Source organism: Rattus norvegicus, chromosome 7 (genome assembly GCF_021556685.1).
Source record: "Rattus norvegicus strain SHRSP/BbbUtx chromosome 7, alternate assembly SHRSP_T2T, whole genome shotgun sequence".
Lineage (NCBI taxonomy): Eukaryota > Metazoa > Chordata > Mammalia > Rodentia > Muridae > Rattus > Rattus norvegicus.
Window position 1 is genome coordinate 75489937 of NC_141540.1, and position 24405 is coordinate 75514341.

General features: G+C 40.3%; 1 protein-coding gene across 2 annotated transcripts in view; it reads right to left on the reverse strand.

Annotated features, from left to right (window-relative positions):
- Positions 1 to 24405, reverse strand: part of Nipal2 (NIPA-like domain containing 2) — a 110322-nt gene that overhangs the window by 25290 nt on the left and 60627 nt on the right. For both annotated transcript variants that reach the window (NM_001130559.1, XM_087558003.1), the window contains exon 5: positions 629 to 750. In NM_001130559.1, the coding sequence (NP_001124031.1) occupies positions 629 to 750 (122 nt within the window). The remainder of the gene's footprint in view (positions 1 to 628; positions 751 to 24405) is intronic.

The window sequence follows — 24405 nt, forward strand, 5'->3', positions numbered from 1 at the left end:
TTTACTACTAAGTCTGTAGAGTAGGGTAATTTTTTTTTTTAGAGCAGAGGACTATCAGGTACCTTTCTGAGGTCACTTCTAATTCTAAGAAGCTCCAGAATTAGTACAAGTCTCTAGGCTGGATTCTTTATTATCAAATTTACAAGATTTTTGCCAAACTAATATTTAGGTAAATACTCAGGTAGAAAATTCCAGTTTTTCCTACTACTTGCCCTTTCTATAATGTTCTTTTTCTCCAGTCTTAGCTGTGTTCTGCAGCAAGTCACATATCTACTGTTTTGATCCAATTTTTTCTTTAGACTTACCAGATGCAGCTAGTGCATCCAATAAGCATCTCAATTAATGTCTCCAGATTCTTACTACACCAGCTCCTCCTCCTCCCTCCCTCCTGTCCCCACCTCCCCCACATCCCTTGGGACTGCACACTGCTCTCGCTTTGACCTCATGAGGACTTTTTGGGAAGATGCTTCAACAGTGACTTGATGTCTCACATCCTTCAATACTGATCGCGTACACTTTAGTAAATCACTGTGTGGAGAAGAAAGGGTTGCATGGGTTTCCTAACACTGTAGCTACCAACAGTCTAGAGAATATGCTTTAGAAACAGTAAAATATTTAGAACTCTTACCATATAGACCAGGAACTGCCAGCCAACAAAGTAATACTGTATTGTTCTTGCTGAGATAGCCTGGGTGATGTTTGGAGCAAAATTCACCAATAAATATGTTCCTGCAAATGCTAGTGTCATACCTTTGAATAAAAAAGAAAAGACAAGCCAAAATTTAAAAAAAAAATTAAAGTTTTCCTTTTTCTTCTTTCCAGTTGGGACAGGGTCTTGCTATATAGTCTTAGCTGATTTGGACCTCATTCTTAAATACAGGCTGGCCTTGAACTTCTCCTGACTCAGTCTCCTAAATACTGTGATTACAGGTTTGCATTATCAGCATGGGTACCTTAAAGCTTTTCTTGGTACAAGAATCATCTAGAAGGATATGTTATTTGTTAAAATGTGGGCAGTTCTCCCCTCCCCCTGCCCCCAAGTGGTCCCATTAAAACACAAGTCACCAAACTGTCTCTAAAGAGTACCACATCCTTAAAGGAGAATAAAGTCCAGGGAGTGGACAGAGCATGACATAACTTCAGACTTTCTCTGTTGTTCCAGGTGAATCAGTCCTATCTTCAGGGAAGTTTCCCCCAAAGACAGGAGGGTCAGAACATGCACACATGGAGAGGTAAGGGTACAGTCAGACTGTTTCCACACCGTGATGTTCACAGCAGATCTACATAGATCTAGGTCCATCTCTAGTAGACAGATGTGCCGGGACTAGAGGGCAGGGAAGCCCACCTTATGATGGCCTGCTCTCTACTCACTCCTTCCTGGAGCCTGTGACCTTGGGCAATGGGCACTTTAACTGCTGTCACTGACGGCAGTCCTCCCAGGAGTAACTCTGCTGAGAAGGACCTCCTCATTGCAGAGTCCCAGTACTTTACTAGGATCTAGAAACCCAGGTTAGCTTGGTAAAGATAGATCACACCATAAACTTAATTATTATTTGGTCATGATTTTCACATGTGTACAATAAAACAGGTATCAAGCGAACCCTTGCTTTTATTTTTTTATTGTTTTTAAGTCTAGATTATGTTTAGTAACACGTGACTTTGGACCTGGCTTTATCAACTTATGCTAAGTATTTCCTTTCAACTTATTTTTACTTACATTTTAAACTGGCAATTTTCCATATTGCTTCACCAATGTTCTTATTTTTGTCTAATGTATTAATATTTCCTCCAGTTCATTATGTCTTAAGTTATACATGTCTTTTAGAAGACAGTGTTGTGACTGCAATGACAAATTTCACTGTAGAAGCTGGGTTTCTCCCTTTCAGAATAAGACTACAATAATAAAATTTGGTAAGGTATAAGGTAAGGTACTTTTTAATTTTTATTCTGTAAATAATATAACAGTCAAATAGGAAAGCATGTTATATAATTATAATATTAATATTTGAAACTTTATATTTCTTAATATATTGAATGTACTAAAAATTGAAGTCCACTAACAATATCTTAATAATTCTTACTACAAGATCTAATTTCTCAGTTGAAAGAATTTATTGTCTTAAGAATTGAACTACTTTTTTTTTATTAACTTGAGTATTTCTTATTTACATTTCGAGTGTTATTCCCTTTCCCGGTTTCCGGGCCAACATCCCCCCAACCCCTCCCCTTCCCCTTCTTTATGGAACCCTTGCTTTTAATAGCAGGGAGACCAATTGTTTTGGAAGGGAGAAAGGCAATCCATAAAGTACAAACTAATTTTTTATAGACCAGAATGGATGACATGAAAGTAATATTGTGATCAATATTAAAATGTAGTAATACTAAAAATATAGTTTAATAAAAGGGGCTGGGAAGACGGTTCAGTGGGTCGAGTATTTGTTGCTCAAATATGATAGCTGAATTCAAATTCCTAGCACCCACATAACAAGCTGGTGTGGCCCTGTACACCCGTAACCCCTGTTCTGTGGGGTGGAGACAGGAGGATGTACTAGGGCCTGTTGGTAGGCGGCCAAGCTCTAGGTTCAGTGGAAAATACTGTTTCAGGAGAATAAGACAGAATGGTAGAGCAGGGGGCCTATGTCCTCCTCAGACCTCCATCCTCATGCATTTACACATATGCACATAGACACACACACCATACCCTATACACAGTGCAGAGAAGACACTATCTGAAATGCTGTTACATAACTTAATGTTTATAAAATATCATTGAGAAATGATTACAGTAGCCCTCTTGTCTGCAGGAATACAGTCCACAGCCTCTCTGTGCCTAGAATCTCAGAACATGTACAAACATGTACAAACATTTGTTTGCACATTTACAATGATATGATAATGCTTACATTATAATTAGGCAGGATAAATAATGAACAATAACGAAATAACAAAAAAAGCAATCTACTTTAACAGGTTACTTAAAACATACAAATTGATTACTTTTGCAATTTTCTATTTAACATTTTTGGACTACGGTTGACCACAAGTCACTAAATCTACACATTTAGCAAATATGTTTGTAAGGGCAGACTGTTTACTATTATATAATTATATTGTTACAATATACATTATAAATAAGTCCTATAACATAAAACATACAATATATACAATGTATAATGTATAATCTTTATTATGACCTACATTTGACAAGTAAAGAAAATGAATCAGAAAGGAATAACCATCTGCCTGTGATTTTCCAGCCAGTAAGCAGAAAGCTTGGTTTGGAATCCAGGAAATCTATTCTCTTGACCATTAACGTCCAAACACTGAGGGAATGCATTTGTAGGGTTGCTGAGAGGAAAGCATGCCCATATGAGTGTACCTGAAGGAACCCTCATGCTGTGCAGAGCAGAGATTAGAAAATCAGTGCTGACTGCCCCTGCGCGGGGGCCTTGACTCGTTTCAGGCTATTTTAACCCTAAATTTGCTTCAGGAGAGTATTTCCAAATGGGTGTTCTCCAGAACAAGTTTTTTTTTTTAAATTGGATTTTTAAATTTACATTTCAAATGTTATTCTCTTTCCCGGATTCCTGTCCATAAGGCCCCTATCCCACCCCTCCCCTTCTTTTATCAGGGTGTTCCCCCTCCCATTCCACCCCCCTTCTAGCCTCCCTACCCTTGGCAAGACCAAGGGCTTCTCCTCCCATTGGTGCCCAACAAGTTCATCCTCTGCTACATATGCAGTTGGAGCCATGTGTACTCTTTGGGTAGTGGTTTAGTCCCTGGGAGCTCTGGTTGGTTGGCATTGTTGTTCTTATGGGGTTGTAAGTGCCTTTAGCTCCTTCAGTCCTTTCTCTGACTCCTCCAATAGGGACTCCGTTCTCAGTTCAATGGTTTGCTGCTAGCATTTGCCTCTGTATTTGTCAACCTCTGGCTGAGTCTCTCAGGAGACAGCTATATCAGGCTCCTGTCAGATACACTTCTTGGCTTCATCAATATTGTCTGGGTTTGGTGGATGTATAGATATGGGCTGTATAATCATGTGGGGCAGGCTCTAAATGACCATTCCTTTAGACTCTGCTCCAAACGTTGTCTCCATATCCCCTCCTATGAATATTTTTGTTCCCCCTTTAAATAAGGACTGAAGTATCTGCAACTTTGGTTGTCCTTCTTGAGCTTCATGTGGTCTGTGAATTGTATCTTGGGTAATTCGAGCTTTTGGGCTAATATACACTTATCAGTGAGTGCAAACCATGTGTATTTCTTTGTGATTGGTTTACCTGACTCTGGATATTTGATGATCCATTTGCCTATGAATTTCATGAAGTCACTGTTTTTGATAGCTAGTACTCCATTGTATAGATGTCCCACATTTTCTGTATCCATTCCTCTGTTGAAGGGCATCTGGGTTCTTGCCAGCTTCTCCTATTATAAATAAGGCTACTATGAACATAGTGGAACATGTATCCTTTTTATATGTTGGAGCATATGCCCAGGAGTGGTATAGCTGGGTCCTCAGGTAGTACAATGTCTAATTTTCTGAGGAACTCCCAGACTGATTTCCAGAATGGTTGTACCAGTCTGCAATCCCACCAACAATGGAGGAGTGTTCCTCTTTCTCCACATCCTTGCCAGCATCTGTTGTCACTTGAGATTTTGATCTTAGCCATTCAGACTGGCGTGAGGTGGAATTTTGGGGTTGTTTGATTTGCATTTCCCTGATGATTAAGGATGATGAGTATTTCTTTAGGTAATTCAGAGCCATTCAATATTCCTCAGTTGAGAATTCTTTGTTTAGCTCTGTACCCCATTTTCAATAGGGTTATTTGGCTCTCTGGAGTCTAACTTCTTGAGTTCCTTGTATATATTGGATATTAGCCCTCTATCAGATGTAGGATTGGTAAAGATCTTTTCCAAATCTGTTGGTTGCTGTTTTGTCCTAATGACAGTGTCTTTTGCCTTACAAAAGCTTTGTAGTTTTATGAGGTCCAACTTGTCCATTCTTGATCTTAGAACATAAGCCATTGGTGTTCAGTTCAGGAAATTTTCCCCAGTGACCATATGTTCAAAGCTCTTCCCTATTTTTTCTTCTATTAATTTGGGTGTATCTGGTTTTATGTGGAGGTCCTTGATCTACTTGGACTTAAGCTTTGTACAGGTAGATAAGAATGGGTTGATTTGCATTCTTCTATATTCTTCTACATTCTGACTCCAGTTGAACCAGCACCATTTTTTGAAAATGCTGTCGTTTTTCCACTGGATGGTTTTAACTCTTTTGTCAAAGATCAAGTGACCATAGGTGTGTGGGTTCATTTCTGGGTCTTCAATTCTATTCCACTGATTTACCTGCCTGTCTCTGTACCAATACCATGCAGTTTTTATCACTATTGCTCTGTAATACTGCTTGAGGTCAGGGATGGGGATTCCCCAAGAAGTTCTTTTATTGTTGAGGATAGTTTTCCCTATCTGGGTTTTTTGTTATTCCAAATGAATTTGCAAATTGCTCTAACTCTGTGAAGTACTGAGTTGGAATTTTGATGGAGATTGCATTGAATTTGTAGATTGCTTTTGGCAAGATGGCCATTTTTACTATATTAATCCTGCCAAGCCATGAGCATGGGAGGCCTTTCCATGTTCTGAGATCTTCAATTTCTTCCTTCAGAGACTTGGAGTCCTTGTCATACAGATCTTTCACTTGCCTGGCTAAAGTCACACCAAAATATTTTATATTTTTTGTGGCTATTGTGAAAGGTGTCTTTTCCCTAATTTCTTTCTCAGCCTGTTTATTATTTGAGTAGAGGAAGGCTAGATTTATTTGAGTTAATTTTATACACAGCCACTTTGCTGAAGTTGTTTATCAGGTTTAGTAGTTCTCTGGTGGAATTTTGGGGTCACTTAATTATACTATCATATCATCTGCAAATAGTGATATTTTGACTTCGTCCTTTCCAATTTGTATCCCTTTGACCTCCTTTTGTTGCCCTAGAACAAGTTCAAAGAGATTTATGCCCCACCAGCAACATTTTTAAGACATCAAATATATTTGGGAAGAGGTTAGTTAAACTGCAGTAATTCTTTTTCTAGGAGACTGCTTAGGTGATCAATATGTTGACATTTACTATGAATGACCTAGACTTTATTGTCTTCCTTTCTAAATATATTTGATCATTTATATTGCTCTGAAATAGTGTTTTGAGGAGTGTTTTATACTTGGGAAATGCCTGACGTTTAATGGGCTTGCTGTGAAAAATAGAGCCTTTATCTCAGGAAGCTACTATTTGCTACAAGTCTCTTGGAGAGACTTATGCATGAAGCACCTAAGCCTGGAATCAGGCTGACTTGTTTGCTGTCTCCTCAATCTACCACATCAAGACAGATGTATGTAGTTCTTTGACTGATGGTCTGTTTACCAGATTACTATTTTTTTAAATAAAAATTCTAAACTTTAGTATTGTAATTCCCAGGGTTTGTGTTTGTCTTGACTTGACTTCTGAGAGCCTTCAGCTTTAAAAGTTTCAGCTAACCTGACTCCAAACAGTTCTTTTGGGTACTGCATTATCTCTTGGTTGATGAGAATCCAAGGCCTACTCTCTTGGAATACTGGAATAATGAACTGTATTACTTAATACTAGGGGAGCAATCGAGTCCAGATTCCCCAGACTCAGGTCTTAAGTAGTCCTGGACACACTATCAGAAAGTCTTTCCATCTTGAGACTGCTCTGAAATCAAAATGGCACTCTGTCCTGTCAACTAGAATGGCACTTCACTTGGCTGGATTCCTATTCTAGACAAATGAATGCAACCATGATGATCTTGGAACGGGGTGAGAAGAAGGAAATTAAGTGGCCTCTGTCTCACTATCGACCTAGGGAAACCATTGTAGGTACTTAACATATCAAGTTACTGGTCTCTGGGGGAGTACTGAGTAGTTTACTAAAGTTTGATGATGTTATGATCTTAGCCTAAATTAATGTGGTTTTCACAGGCTATTAGATTTGATACATTTGATGACTGATACAGAAGAGGAAAACACTATAGTTTTTGGCTAGGTGAAGGAAAGAGAGGAGTCTGGTGTTCGTTTTCTTTCTTCCTTTTTTTCTTTTTAAAGAAAAATAATCATTAAACTAATTTAAAATTATTAATCCATTAAGAATCAGAGCAGGGTGCCAAAGCCTGTCAGTGAGTTAATTACTAATGGCCGATGAGTCCTTGCGGACAGGCTTTTGTTGAGGCTAGTGGGAAAAGCTCCATGGCCAGGGAGCAACGTTTGGCAATAAGTTAGTCCAGCTTGTTTCCACATGGCTCAAGTCTTCATTTGTTCCATCACAAACACAAACGTTCATTTGTTTGAAGCAGGGGAAAAATAAATTATGTTCCTTCTCACAACCCGACAATTTAATTTTTAGCATGCACATATGTTAATGTTGAGAAAATACCTCTAGCTTCTGGTTTCTGCCTGTGCCCAGTACTGACCAAGTCCCAAAGCTCTCAGTCCCCAAATCCCCTGGGGGAGAGAGCTGGACTCTCAGAAGTTTAGACAATCCTAAGAGCTCAGGGGAGACCACCACTTCTGCTCACATTCTTGACCCAAGAGAAACCAGCCTAGTGTCCTCTGGACACAGGAACCTAGGTACAGTCAGGGACAGAATCCTTCCGATTTTTGCCTGTGCCTGGAGCTGACCCTGTGACATGGCTCTTTGTATCCAGATCTCACTGGGGGAAAGTCGGTCTCCAGGAGTGCTGACATACAGGCTTACAGGAGGGTTAAGAGACAGCAAGACCAGCTAACACCAGAGACAACCTGATGGTGAAAGGCTAGTGCAGGAACTTAAGCAACAGAAACCAAGGCTACGTGGCATCCTCAGAACCCAGTTCTTCCACCACAGCAAATACTGGATACCCCAACACACTGGAGAACCAAGATTTGGATTTAAAAATCACATCTCATGATGATGATAGGGGACTTCAAGAAGGACATGAATAACTCCCTTAAGGAAATACAGGACAACACAGGTAAACAAGTAGAAGACCTTAAAGAGGAAACACAAAAACTCCTTAAAGAATTACAGGGAAGCACAACTGAACAGGTGAAGGAATTGAACAAAACCGTCTGGGATTTAAAAATGGAAATAGAAGCAAAAAAGAAATCACAAAGGGAGACAATCTTGGAGATAGAAAACATAGGAAAGAAATCAGGAGTCATAGAAGCAAGTATCACCAACAGAAGAATACATAAGATAGAAGAGAGAATCTCGGGGCAGAAGATACCATAGAAAACATTGACACAACCATCAAAGATAATGTGAAACACAGAAAACTCTGTACTGGCTGGTTTTGTGTGTCAATTTGACACAAGCTGCAGTTATCACAGAAAAAGGAGCCTCAGTTATGGAAATGCCTTCATGAGATCCAGCTATAAGGCATTTTCTCAACTAGTAATGAAAGCGGGAGGACTCACTGTGGGTGGTGCCGTACCTGGGCTGATGGTTTGGGGCTCTATAAAAAATCAAGCTGAGCAAGCCAGGGGAAGCAAGCCAGTAACATCCCTCCATGGCCTCTGCATCAGCTCCTGCTTCCTGACCTGCTCGATTTCCAGTCCTGACTTCCTTAGATGATGAACAGCAACATGAAAGTTGGCCCGGAAACCGGGAAAGGGAATAACACTCGAAATGTAAATAGGAAATACTTAAGTTAATAAAAAAAGTAATAAAAATAAATAAATTAAACTGAAATATTTCATGTATCAGTTGAAAAAAGAAAGTAAGCTGAATAAACCCTTTCCTCCCCTACTTGCTTTTTGGTAATGATGTTTGTGCAGGAATAGGACCCCGACTAAGACAAGCTCCTAACACAAAACATCCAGGAAATCTAGGACACAATGTGAAGATCAAACCTAAGGATAATAGGTATAGGAGAGAGCGAAGGCTCCTAAATTAAAGGGCAAGCAAATATCTTCAACAAAATTATAGAGGAAAACTTCCCTACCCTAAAGAAAGAGGTGCCCATAAACAGACAAGAAGCCTACAGAACTATAAATAGAACCATCACATAGTAGTCAAAACACCAAACGCACAGAACAAAGAAAGAATATTAAAAGCAGTAAGGGGAAAAGGTCAAGAAACATATAAAGGCAGACATATCAGAATTACACCAGACTTCTCACCAGAGACTATGAAAGCCAGAAGATTCTGGGCAGATGTCATATAGACCCAAAGAGAACACAAAGCCAGCCCAGGGACTATATCCAGCAAAACTCTCAATTAACATAGGTGGGAAAACCAAGATATTCCATGACAAAATCAAATTTACACAATATCTTTCTACAAATCCAGTGGTACAAAGGATAATAGATGGAAAATGCCAAAACAAGGATGGAAACTATACCCTAGAAAAAGCAAGAAAGTAAGCTCCTTGCAACCAAACCAAAAGAAGAGAGTCACATAAATATAATTTCACCTCTAACAACAAAAAGAACAGGAAACAACAATCACTATCCCTCAATATCTCTTAACATCAGTGAACACAATTCCCAATAAAAAGACATAGACTAACAGACTGGAAACATAAAGAGGCCCCAGCATTTTGCTGTTTGCAGGAAACACACGTCAGAGACAAAGAAGGACACTACCTCAGAGTAAATGGCTAGAAAACAACTTTCCAAGCAAGTGGCCTGGAGGAACAAGCTGGAGTTGCCATTCTAATATCAAATAAAATTGACTTTCAACCAAAAGTTATTAAAAAAGATAAGAAAGGACACTTCATATTCATCAAAGGAAAAAATCCACCAAGATGAACTCTCAATCCTAAATATCTATGCTCCAAATGTAAGGGCACCTACATTCATAAAAGAAACCTTACTAAAGCTCAAAGCACACATTGTATCTCACACAGTAATAGTAGGAGATTTCAACACTCCACTCTCATCAATGGACACATCATAGAAACAGAAATTAAACAGAGACCTAGAGAAACAGAAAGTTATGAACCAAATGGATTTAACAGATATTTATAAAATATTTCATCCTAAAACAAAAGAATATACTTTTTTTCTCAGCACCTCATGGTACCTTCTCCAAAACTGACCATATAATTGGTCACAAAACAGACTTCAACAGTTACAAAAAGATTGAAATAATCTCATGCATCCTATCAGATCACCATGGACTAAAGCTGGTCTTTAATAACAACAGAAATGACAGAAAGCCCACATACACATGGAAGCTGAACAAGGCTCGACTCAATGATAACCTGGTCAAGGAAGAAATAAAGAAAGAAATTAAAGACTTTTTAGAATTTAAAGAAAATGAAGGCACAACATATCCAAACTTATGGGACACAATGAAAGCTGTGCTAAGAGGAAAACTCATAGCTCTGAGTGCCTCCAAAAAGAAACTGGAGACAGCATACATTAGCAGCTTGACAGCACACCTAAAAGCTCTAGAATGAAAAGAAGCAAATACACACAAGAGGAGTAGACAGCAGGAAATATTCAAACTCAGGGGTGAAATCAACCAAGTAGAAACAAAAAGAACTGTACAAAGAATCAACAAAACCAGGAGCTGGTTCTTTGAGAAACTCAACAAGATAGATAAACCCTTAGCTAGACCAACCAGAGGGCACAGAAACAGTATCCAAATAAAATCAGAAATGAAAAGGGAGATATAACAACAGAATCTGAGGAAATTCAGAAAATTATCAAATCCTACTACGAAGGCCTTTTTTCAACAAAATGGGAAAATCTGGATGAAGTGGATAACTTTCTAGACAGATATTAGTTATCAAAGTTAAATTAGGATCAGATAAAGGAGATCAAGGGGATACAGATTGGAAAAGAAGAAGTCAAAATATCACTATTTGCAGATTATATGATAGTATATTTAAGCGATTCCAAAAGTTCCACCAGAGAACTACTAAACCTGATAAACACCTTCAGCCAAGTGGCTGGGTATAAAATTAACTCAAATAAATCAGTAGCCTTCCTCTACACAAAAGAGAAACAAGCTGAGAAAGAAATTAGGGAAATGACACCCTTCATAATAGTCCCAAATAATATAAAATACCTCGGTGTGACTTTAACTAAGCAAGTAAAAGAGCTGTATGATAAGAATTTCAAGCCCCTGAAGAAAGAAATTGAAGAAGACCTCAGAAGATGGAAAGATCTCCTATGCTCATGGATTGGCAGGATTAACATAGTAAAAATGGCCATTTTACCAAAAGTGATCTACAGATTCAATGCAATCCCTATCAAAATACCAATCCAATTCTTCAAAGAGTTAGACAGAACAATTTGCAAATTCATCTGGAATAACAAAAAAACCCAGGATAGCTAAAACTATCCTCAACAATAAAAGGACTTCTGGGGGAATCACTATCCCTGAACTCAAGCAGTATTACAGAACAATAGTGATAAAAACTGCATGGTATTAGTACAGAGACAGACAGATAGACCAATGGAATAGAATTGAAGACCCAGAAATGAACCCACACACCTATGGTCACTTGATTTTTGACAAAGGAGCCAAAACCATCCAATGGAAAAAAGATAGCATTTTCAGCAAATGGTGCTGGTTCAACTGGAGGTCAGCATATAGAAGAATGCAGATCGATCCATGCTTATCACCCTGTACAAAGCTTAAGTCCAAGTGGATCAAGGACCTCCACATCAAGTCAGATACACTCAAACTAAGAGAAGAAAAGGTGGGGAAGCATCTTGAACACATGGGCACTGGAGAAAATTTACTGAACAAAACACCAATGGCTTATGCTCTAAGATCAAGAATCGACAAATGGGATCTCATAAAACTGCAAAGCTTCTGTAAGGCAAAGGACACTGTGGTTAGGACAAAATGGCAACCAACAGATTGGGAAAAGATCTTTACCAATCCTACAACAGATAGAGGGCTTATATCCAAAATATACAAAGAACTCAAGAAGTTAGACCCCAGGGAGACAAATAACTCTATTAAAAATGGTGTTCAGAGCTAAACAAAGATTTCACAGCTGAGGAATGCCATATGGCTGAGAAACACCTAAAGAAATGTGCAACATCTTTAGTCATAAGGGAAATGCAAATCAAAACAACTCTGAGATTTCACCTCACACCAGTGAGAATGGCTAAGATCAAAAACTCGGGTGACAACAAATGCTGGCGAGGATGTGGAGAAAGAGGAACACTCCTCCATTGCTGGAGGGACTGCAAACTGGTACAACCATTCTGGAAATCAGTCTGGAGGTTCCTCAGAAAATTGGACATTGAACTACCTGAGGACCCAGCTATACCTCTCTTAGGCATATACCCAAAAGATGCCCCAACATATAACAAAGACACATGCTCCACTATGTTCATAGCAGCCTTATTTATAATAGCCAGAAGCTGGAAAGAACCCAGATGCCCTTCAACAGAGGAATAGATACAGAAAATGTGGTACATCTACATAACGGAGTACTACTCAGCTATCAAAAACAATGACTTTATGAAATTCACAGGCAAATGGATGGAAATGGAAAATATCATCCTGAGTGAGGTAACCCAATCACAGAAAAACACACATGGTATGCACTCATTGATAAGTGGCTGTAGCCCAAATGCTTGAATTACCCTAGATGCACAGAACACATGGAACTCAAGAGGGATGACCAAAATGCGAATGCTTCACTCCTTCTTTAAAAGGGGAACAAGAATACCCTTGGTAGGGAAGAGAGAGGCAAAGTTTAGAACAGAGGCAGAAGGAACACCCATTCAGAGCCTGCCCCACATGTGGCCCATACATATACAGCCACCCAATTAGATAAGATGGACGAAGCAAAGAAGTGCAGGCTGACAGGAATCGAATGTAGATCTCTCCTGACAGACACAGCCAGAGTATGGCAAATACATAGGCGAATGCCAGCAACAAACCACTGAACTGAGAACGGGACCCTCGTTGAAGGAATCAGAGAAAGGTCTGGAAGAGCTTGAAGGGGCTTGAGACCCCATATGAACAACAATGCCAACCAACCAGATCTTCCAGGACTAAGCCAGTACCCAAAGACTATACATGGACTGACCCTGGGCTCCAATCTCATAGGTAGCAATGAATAGCCTAGTAAGAGCACCAGTGGAAGGGGAAGCCCTTGGTCCTGCCAAGACTGAATCCCCAGTGAACGTGATTGTTGAGGGGAGGGTGGTAATGGGGGGAGGATGGGGAGGGGAAGCCCATTTAGAAGGGGAAGGGGAGGGGTTACGGGGATGTTGGCCCAGAAACCAGGAAGGGGAATAATAATGGAAATATAAATAAGAAATACTCAAGTTAAGAAAGATAAAAAAAATTAGGATCAGATAAACTATCTAAACAGTCCCATAACTCCTAAAGAAATAGAAGCCATTATTAAAAGTCTCCCACCTGAAAAAAAAAGCCCAGGAGAAGATGGGTTTAGTGCAGAATTCTATCAAACATTCATATAAGACACCATACCAATACTGTCCAACCTATTCTACAAAATAGAAACAGAAGGAGAACTACCCAAAGCCACAATTACACTTATACCTAAACCACACAAAGACCCACCAAAGACAGAGAACTTCAGATAAATTTCCCTCATGAATATTATGCAAAAATACGCAATAAAATTCTCACAAACTGAATCAAAAACACATCAGAATAGCCATTCATCATGATCAAGTAGACTTCATCCCAGGGATGCAAGGATGGTTCAATATACGGAAATCCATCAATGTAATCCGCTATGTAAAGAAGCTCAAAGGGGAAAAAAAAAACACATGATCATCCCATTAGATGCTGAGAAAGCATTTGACAAAATTCAACATCTTTTTATGTTAAAAGTATTGGAAAGATCAGAAATTCAAGGCCCATACCTAACATAGTAAAAGTCATATACAGCAAACCAGTAACCAATATCAAATTAAATGGAGCCAAACTTGCAGCAATCCCACTAAAATAAGGGACTAGACAAGGCTGCCCACTCTGTCCCTACCTATTCAATATAGTTCTTGAAGTTCTAGCCAGAGCAATCAGACTACAAAAGAAGGTCGAAAGTATACAAATTGGAAAGGAAGAAGTCAAAATATCACTATTTGCAGATGATATGATAGTATACTTAAGTGACCCCAAAAGTTCTACCAGAGAACTACTAAACCTGATAAACAACTTCAGCAAGGTGGCTGGGTATAAAATTAACTCAAACAAATCAGTAGCCTTCTTCTACTCAAAGGATAAACAGGCTGAGAAAGAAATTAGGGAAACAAAACCCTTCACAATAGTCCCAAATAATATAAAATAACTTGGTGTGACTCTAACCAAGCAAGTGAAAGATCTGTATGACAAGAACTCCAAGTCTCTGAAGGAAGAAATTGAAGAAGACCTCAGAAGGTGGAAAGGCCTCCCATGCTCATGGATTGGCAGGATTAATATAGTAAAAATGGCAATCTTGCCAAAAACAATCTACAGATTCAATGCAATCCCCATCAAAATTCCAACTCAATTCTTCGTAGAGTTAGAAAGAGCAATTTACAAATTCATTTGGAATAACAAAAAACCCAGGATAGGGAAAACTATCCTCAACAATAAAAGAACTTCTGAGGGAATCACCATTGTTGACCTCAAGCAGTATTACAGAGCAATAGTGATAAAAAACTGTATGGTATTGGTACAGAGACAGGCAGGTAGATCAGTGGAATAGAATTGAAGACCCAGAACACCTATGGTCCCACACACCTATGGTCACTTGATCTTTGACAAAGGAGCTAAAACCATCCAGTGGAAAAACGATAGCATTTTCAAAAAATGGTGCTGGTTCAACTGGAGTCAGAATGTAGAAGAATGCAAATTGACCCATTCTTATTGCCCTGTACAAAGTTCGAGTCCAAGTGGATCAAGGACCTCCACATAAAACCATAAAATACACTTAAACTAATAGAAGAAAAACTGGGGAAGAACTTTAAACACATGGGCACAGGGGAAATTTTCCTGAACAAAACAGCAATGGCTTATGCTCTAAGATCAAGAAATGAAAAATGGGACCTCGTAAAACTGCAAAGCTTCTGTAAGGCAAAGGATACCATCATTAGGACAAAATGTAAGCCAACAGATTGGGAAAAGATCTTTATCAATCCTATATCTGATAGAGAGCTAATATCCAATATATACAAGGAACTCAAGAAGTTAGACTCCAGAGAGCCAAATAACCCTATTAAAAATGGTGTACAGAGCTAAATGAAGAATTCTCAGCGGAGGAATATGAAATGTCTGAGAAGTAGATAAAAAAATGTTCAACATCCTTAGTCAACAGGGAAATGCAAATCAAAAGAACCCTGAAATTCCACCTCACACCAGTCTGAATGGCTAAGATCAAAAATTCAGGTGACCACAGATGCTGGTGAGGATGTGGAGAAAGAGGAACACTCCTCCATTGTTGGTGGGACTGCAAAGTGGTACAACTACTCTTAGTTCTGAGAGTGTCTTAGAACATTGGACACAGTACTACCTCAGGACCCAGCTATACCACTCCTGGGCATATACCCATATGATGCTCCAACATTCAACAAAGACACGTGCTCCACTATGTTCATAGCAGCCTTATTTATAATAGCCAGGAGCTGGCAAGAACCCTGATGCTCTTCAATAGAGGAATGGATACAGAAAATGTGGTACATCTACACAATGGAGTACTACTCAGCTATCAAAAACAATGACTTCATGAAATTCATAGGCAAATGGATCATCAAATATCCAGAGTGAGGTAAACCAATCACAAAGAAATACACATGGTTTGCACTCACTGATAAGTGTATATTAGCCCAAAAGCTCGAATTACCCAAGATATAATCTGCAGACCACATGAAACTCAAGAAGAAGGAAGACCAAAGTGCGGATCCTTTAGTCCTTTTTAAAAGGGGCAACAGAAATATGCATAGGAGGAGATAAGGAGACAAAGTTCGGCGCAGAGACTGAAGGAATGGCCATTCAGAGCCTGCTGCACCTGGGGATCCAGCCACCAAACCCAGACAATATTGATGAAGCCAAGAAGTGCATGCTGACAGGAGCCTGATATAGCTGTCTCCTGAGAGGCTCAGGCAGAGATTGACAAATACAGAGGCAAGTGCTTGCAGCAAACCATTGAACTGAGAACGGGGTCCCCATTGGATGAATTAGAGAAAGGATTGAAGGAGCTGAAGGGGCTTGCAACCCCATAAGAACAACAATACCAACCAACCAGAGCTCCTAGGGACTAAACCACTACCCAAAGAGTACACATAGACAGACCCATGGCTCCAGGTGCATATGTAGTCAGATGACTTTGTTGGGCACCAAGGGGAAGAGAAGCCCTTCTTCCTGCCAAGGCTGGAATTGTGGTGTAGGGGAATGTTGGGGAGGGGAGGTGGGAATGGGTAGGTGGTTGGGTGGGGGAGCATCCTCATAGAAGAAGGGAGAGGGGCGATGGGATAGGGGATTTATGGTGGGGAAACTGGGAAAAGGGATGACATTTGAAATATAAATAAAAAAATACCAAATATAAAAAAGAAAGAAAGAAAACACCACTAGCTACTCTTTTCCCTGGTTGTTTTTCATTTAAAGGAACAACAACAACAAGAACAACAACAAAACCAAAAACAAAAAAACCCCCCAAAACCCTGTATTCTTAGTTTTTAACCGAAAGAGCAAAAGAAATGCAGGCAGAAGGAAAAATACACATTACTGGATGAGGTGGGAGAAGCTTTTCTGGACTTCCTAGTGTGATCAAGTTAGCACATCTTAGGTGGTGACAGTCTCATGACATCGCTTGCTGAGGGAGAGCATGGGACAGATGGCTTACCACACTTTCCCACCAATAACACAACATTGAAGGTAAGAACCTCTGTCAACTGTGGCGTGAAACCAAGTTTACTTAGGTGTGCCATCCCCACCAATGCGCTCGGTGAAAGGACATCCCAGGCCACAGGCCAGAGCTGAGGGGCTTTACTCAGGAGTGTCCTGAAGTTCCTCTGATCAATTTGAGTATGTGGTACTGGCTGTAGCAGTCATAAAAGCAATGGCTAACATTTTCAGTACTTATTATGTGACAGGCCCTGTTCTAAGAATTTTAGTATACATTTATTCATATGTAATAGAAATGGACTTTTAAAGATGAGGAAATTAAGACTTAAAGAATGTATTTAAATAACTGCCCATGTTGTATGGTTTCAGGGACATATCCTACCAATGTTCCTGCTTTGTCAGGTTGCCATGGTTACAGCACTGTTCTGTCACCTGCCAGTTATGTGACCCTAGAAAAGTTACTTAATCTCTCTGAGATCCAGTTTGCTTCTTGAAATAGGTTGTTTCCACAGTTAAATAATATATTCAATGTAAATAATATATTCAATGTATATTCAATAGTACCTAGGAAAAAGAAATGTTTAAGAGATGCTGGCTGCTGTTAACACACATACATCAAAAAAGCTCAGGATTAGTATGAGGCTTTGATGTTTTCTTGGTGTGTGCTGATGAAGGTAGGTGCTCCCATCCTTCATGTTAGAGTTTTAGATTACCATCTCAAATCTCTTGGGAATGATGCTGACCACAGTAATTATGTTCATTATAGTGAGAGATATTTATGTTTCTCAACATAAGAAAGACTACACTGGCCACACAGTGTAAAGTGCACAGAGCAAAGTTGAATCTATGGGAGGAAGATTACTTTTTTGCTTTTAGTAGTGGCCAGTTGATCTGAGATTTTAAGTGACAATTATATCACGAGAATATGTCGGTGTTTCTATCTTACCAGTCCCAGTAGTTAGGGTCCCATTTGCTCACTTCTGTGTTCCATAGGAAGCGGCTGCAGTACAGGCATGAAGAGAAGCTTACTAAACTTCTTCATTCTTTTTTGAAAAAATTTAAAATGTATTTTATATTTGTAAATCTCTTGGCTGCATGCATGTCTGTGTCCTTCAAAAGGGTGTCAGACCCCTGGGAGCTGGAGCTGGGGATGGTTGTAAGCCGCCGTGTGGGTGTTGGCACTTGAACCAGGGTCCTCTACAAAAGCAACACGTTTAACTGCTGAGCAAACTGAACTGCCAAGCCACCCGTCTGGTTCCACCAATTCTATACTCTGCTCACATTTGTCGTGTTGGTTACTGAGTTCCTGAATGCCACTCTATATCCTACACCCGGTCTATGCCAGTGTTTCCAGTCAGTAGAGTTCAGGCAGTCTTCCACGGATGCTCACAGGTTAACCTGATCTACAGTCCCTCACTGACACCCTCTTCCTTGGTGATTCTATGTTGTGTCAAGTCAACAGTTAAAAGTGCACATCACAAGTCCTGACTACAAATAATTTACCTTCAATGATAAATTATATAAATAAATATGCTTTTCAAGTTATATGTATAATACTGGTATATGCATTATCTTTGCTTTTGGCTGTGGATGTGACCAGCTGCTTCAACCGCCCAGCAGTGATGAACTGTAGTGTGGATTTGTTACCCAAGGAAATGGTCTCTCCCTTAAAGTTGAGTTTGTCTACATATCTTAAGCTGAGCAATAGAAAAGAGACCAGAAGAAGATTTCAATCACAGGTACCTCTTTATCACTTAGTCAAGGCAGGACAGGAAGCCTTTATTGCTCACCTATACAATCTTATTAAATTGGGTAAATTTAGTCAGCAACCACCTATTAACTATAAAAGATGGCAGACATCAGATGAAAGGATTTGAAGTTTCCCTATGACAGTTGATAAATAAGAAAAATAATACTCAGCTATCAAAAACATTGTCTTCATGAAATTCATAGGCAAATGGAATGAACTAGAAAATATCATCCTGAGTGAGGTAACCCAATCACAGAAAAACACACTTGGTATACACTCATTGATAAGTGGATATTAGCCAAATGCTCAAATTACCCAAGATGCAATCCACAGGCCACAGGAAGCTCAAGAAGAAGGATGACCAAAATGCAGATGCTCCCACTCCTTCTTAAAAGGGGAAAAATATCCATAGGAGGGGATGTGGAAGCAAAGTTTAGAGCAGCGACTCAAGGAATGGCCATTCAGAGCCTGCCCCACATGTGGCCCATATATATACAGCCGCCAAAACTAGATAAGATTGATGAAGCTAAAAAATGCATGCTGAAAGGGACCGGATATAGGTCTCTCCTGAGAGACACATCCAGAGCATGTCCAATACAGAGGTCAATGCTAGCAGCAAACCACTGATCTGAGAATAGGACCCCCTTGGGGGGAATTAGAGGAAGGATTGAAAGAGTTGAAGGAGCTTGCAACCTCATAAGAACAACAATGCCAACCAACCAGAGCTTCCAGGGACTAAACCACTACTGAAAGAATATACATGGACTGACCCAGGGCTCCAACTGCATATGTAGCAGTGAATAGCCTTGTTGAGGCACCAGTGGAAGGGGAAGTCCTTGGTCCTGCCAAGGTTGGACCTCCAGTGCAGGGGAATATGGGGGTCAGTAAGGGGATGTATAGGGAGAATACCTGTATGGGGGAGAGGGAGGGGAGGAAATGGGGGCTTATGGACAGGAAACCAGGAAGGGGAATAACGTTTGAAATGTAAGTAAAGAAATATATCTAATAAAAAATTAAAAAAAGAAAAATAATACAAACACCTTTAAAAAAGCTTTTAAAACCTACATGTTGGTTGTTCCTACTTCTGATTTCATATGACCTTCCCAAATGATCCAATGAAATACAACCCATAAAAAGGATGTTGCTGGAAAAAGGATAATGTAGGGAAAGAAACAATCACACATAAATGCTTTAGAAAAACATTTTAACTATCAAAAAATTAGACTGAGATTTTTGACTGAGTTTGTTGACTGAAAACTCCCAGAATCAAACCAAATCAGAAAGGAGAAGGTGAAGATACATTCAAGGCGTTGTTATACTCAAGGAAAATAGTGTGTGTGTGTGTGTGTGTGTGTGTGTGTGTGTGTGGTTGTTAGCACACACGTGTGCTCAGCATACCAGGACTGCTGTTAAACCCAGAGCTCACATTAAAATCAAAAGACAAGAACACCTCCCTGGAAGAGGGCAGGCACTGTTTTGTTTAAAGCATAAAGTATCTGTATTCATTACTATGTAGCAGAAGGAATAAGGCAGGCTTTTGTCAAGGAAAAACACATGGACCTTTATAATTCTCATGAATAACTCCCAATGAAAGCTAAAAGATACAAGATAGCCTTGCTATATAATAGAAATCTTTATTATAACCAGTAAGGTCACTGTTAATTTCCATTAATAACTCTATTTTCAAAGAAAAAACTTATTTTGTTTTTTTAAATCTTTTTATTGAACATTTTCTTTATTTACATTTCAAAAGTTATGCCCTTTCCCCGAAACTCCCCCATCCCATCCACCCACCCCCTGACTCCATGAGGGTGCTCCCCTACCCAACCACTCACTCTCTCCCGCCTCCCCACCATGGCATTCCCCTACACTAGGACATTGAGCCTTCACAGGACTAGGGGCCTCTCCTCCTATTGATGACCTACAAGGCCAATCCTTTGCTATACATGCAGCTGCAGCCATGGGTCACTCATGTATATTCTTTGGTTTGTGGTTTAGTCCCTGGGAGCTCTGGGGTGTCTGGTTGGTTGATATTGTGGTTCTTCTTAGGGGGTTGCAAACCCCCTCAGCTGCCTCAGTCCTTTTTCTAACTCCTCCATTGGGGACCCCATTCTCAGTCCAATGGTTGTCTGCAAGCCTCTGCCTCTGTATTTGTCAAGCTCTGGCAGAGCCTCTCAGGAGACAGCTATATCAGGCTCCTGTCCGCATGTATCTCTTGGCATCCCCAATAGTGTCTGGGTTTGGTGACTGCATGTGGGATGGATCCACATGTGCGGCAGTCTCTGGATGGCCTTTTCTTCAGTCTCTGCTCCACACTTTGTCTCTGTAATTCTTCCTGTGAGTATTTTTGTTCCCCCTTCTAAGAAGGACTGAAGCATCCACATTTAGGTCTTCCTTCTTCTTGAGCTTCATGTGGTCTGTGAATTGTATCTTGGGTATTCCAAGTTTTTGAGCTAATATCCACATACCAGTGAGTGCATATCATGTGTGTTCTTTTGTGATTGGGTTACCTCACTCAGGATGATAATTTCTAGTTCCATCCATTTGCTTAGGAATTTCATGAAGTCATTGTTTTTGATAGCTGAGTAGTACTCCACTGTGTAGATGTACCACATTTCCTGTATCCATTCCTTTGCTGAAGGGCATCTGGGTTGTTTCCAGCTTCTGGCTATTATAAATAAGGCCCTATGAACATAGTGGAGCATGTGTCTTTGTTATATGTTGGAGCATCTTTTGGGTATATGCCCAGGAGTGGTATGGCTGGGTCTTCAGATAGTACAATGTCCAATTTTCTGAGGAACCTCCAGTCTGATTTTCAGAGTGGTTGTACCAGCTTGCAATCCCACCAACAATGGAGGAGTTTTCCTCTTTCTCCACATCCTAGTCAGCATCTGTTGTCACTTGAATTTTTGATCTTAGCCATTCTCACTGGTGTGAGGTGGAATCTCGGGGTTGTTTTGATTTGCATTTCCCTGAGGACTAAGGATGATAGGATTTTTTTAGGTACTTCTCAGCCATTCGATATTCCTCAGTTGAGAATTCTTTGTATAGCTCTGTAGCCCATTTTTAAAATAGAGTTATTTGATTCTCTGGAGTCTAACTTCCTGAGTTCTTTATATATATTGGATGTTAGCCCTCTATTGGATGTAGGATTGGTAAAGACCTTTTCCCAATCTGTTTGTTGCCATTTTGTCCTAATGACAGTATCCTTTGCCTTACAGAAGCTTTGCAGTTTTATGAGGTCCCATTTGTCTATTCTTGATCTTAGAGCATAAGCCACTGGTATTCTGTTCAGGAAATTTTCTCCAGTGCCCATGTGTTTGAGGCTCTTCCCCACTTTCTCTTCTATTAGTTTGAGTGTATCTGGTTTGGTGTGGAGATCCTTGATCCACTTGGAATGGAGCTTTGTACAAGGAGGTAAGACTGGATCGATCTGCATTCTTCTCCATGTTGACCTCCAGTTGAACCAGCCCCGTTTTTTGAAAATGCTGTCATTTTCCCACTGGATGGTTTTAGCTCCTTTGTCAAAGATCAAGTGACCATAGGTATGTGGGTTCATTTCTGGGTCTTCAATTCTATTCCACTGATCTACCTGCTTGTTTCTGTACCAATATCATACAGTTTTTATGACTATTGCTCTGTAATACTGCTTGAGGTCAGGGATGGTGATTACCCCAGAAGGTTTTTTATTGCTGAGAATAGATTTTGCTATCCTGGGTTTTTTGTTATTCCAAATGAATTTGCAAATTGCTCTTCCTAACTCTATGAAGAATTGAGTTGGAATTTTGATGGAGATTGCAATGAATCTGTAGATATCTTTCAGCAAGATGGCCATTTTTACTCTATTAATCCTGCCAATCTATGAGCATTGTAGATCTTTCCATTTTCTGAGATCTTCAATTTCTTTCTTCAGAGACTTGAAGTTCTTGTCATACAGATCTTTCACTTGCTTGGTTAGGGTCACACCAAGGTATATTATTTGGGACTATTGTGAAGGGTGTCATTTCCCTAATTTCTTTCTCAGCCTGTTTATCCTTTGAGTAGAGGAAAGCTATTGCTTTGTTTGAGTTAATTTTATACCCAGCCACTTTGCTGAAGTTCTTTATCAGCTGTAGGAGTTTCTTTGGGTGTTGTGCAGTTGTGGCCTCCTCACCTCTGATCCTGGGAGTATTAGAAAACCTGGAGTTGGGCTTTGTCTGGATGTTGTGGGAGTGGGTGCAGAGCCAGTGCCCAGTATTTGCTCAGGGAACTGGTTCAGACTGGAAGAGACCCACACTCCTGTGTCCTTGGATCCTGGGAGACCCAGTTACTCCTGGTGTTGTGGTGGGTGTTGGGGGAGATGTTTTGACCTCCCCTGTGATCCTGGGCACTTCAGAGCACCTGGGAGTCAGGCTCCCTCTGGGTGTTGTAGGTGTGGTGCAGAGCCAGCACCCACGCCTTTGTTCTTATTTTTAAAACAATTATTTAGGCATGGTGTGTGCCTGTGAGGTGGGTGCATTGTGGAGCATCAGAGTTTGAAATCTGGTTGCCTTCCTCTAGATTATAATATAACCATGTTTCTCCTTTCCCTTTTCTCTTTCCAAGCCCTTCCAAATCCATGGTCTTTTTCATTCCCTGTTATTTCATGCATATATGTGCACATACACACACACACACACACAGAGACGTATATTTCTAGGTACAGCCTGCTCAGGTGGTATCCCATCACTCACATGTCGCTTTCATATGTGTATATATGTGTATACACACACACACACTCACACACACACACACACACACACACACACACTAGCCTGCTCAGGTGGTGTCCCATCACTCACATGTCGCTTTCATATGTGTATATATGTGTATACACACACACACACACTCACACACACACACACACACACACACTAGCCTGCTCAGGTGGTGTCCCATCACTCACATGTTGCTTTCATATGTGTATATATGTGTACACACACACACACACACACACACACACACACACACACTAGCCTGCTCAGGTGGTGTCCCATCACTCACATGTTGCTTTCATATGTGTATATATGTGTACACACACACACACACACACACACACACACACACACTAGCCTGCTCAGGTGGTGTCCCATCACTCACATGTTGCTTTCATATGTGTATATATGTGTACACACACACACACACACACACACACACACACTAGCCTGCTCAGGTGGTGTCCCATCACTCACATGTTGCTTTCATATGTGTATATATGTGTACACACACACACACACACACACACTAGCCTGCTCAGGTGGTGTCCCATCACTCACATGTTGCTTTCATATGTGTATATATGTGTACACACACACACACACACACACACACACACACTAGCCTGCTCAGGTGGTGTCCCATCACTCACATGTTGCTTTCATATGTGTATATATGTGTACACACACACACACACACACACACACACACACACACACACACTAGCCTGTTCAGGTGGTATCCCATCACTCACATGTCGCTTTCAGCATTGACTGTTTGGTATGGGATAATGGTCGGTGTGTTCTCCCCAGGGACGTCTCTTTCTCCTGCTCTCAGCACTCCTTAGTTGCCCGCAGTTCTTCATATAGGCTGAGGCCTGTGGGCTTTCCCTATCTGGCATGTCCTGAACTCCTTTTAGCTCACGCTTGGGCAGTCATGTGGGTAGACTTTATGGGCGGAGCTTCTAACATCACCTGGAGATGAGATCTCACAACCAATTCCCTAATTCTCTGGCTCTTATAGCTTTTCTGTCCTCTCCTCTAGAATTCTCCCTGAACCTTAAATGGGGAATCCTTTACTTTTTAAGACAGGATCTCACTGAACTTGAAG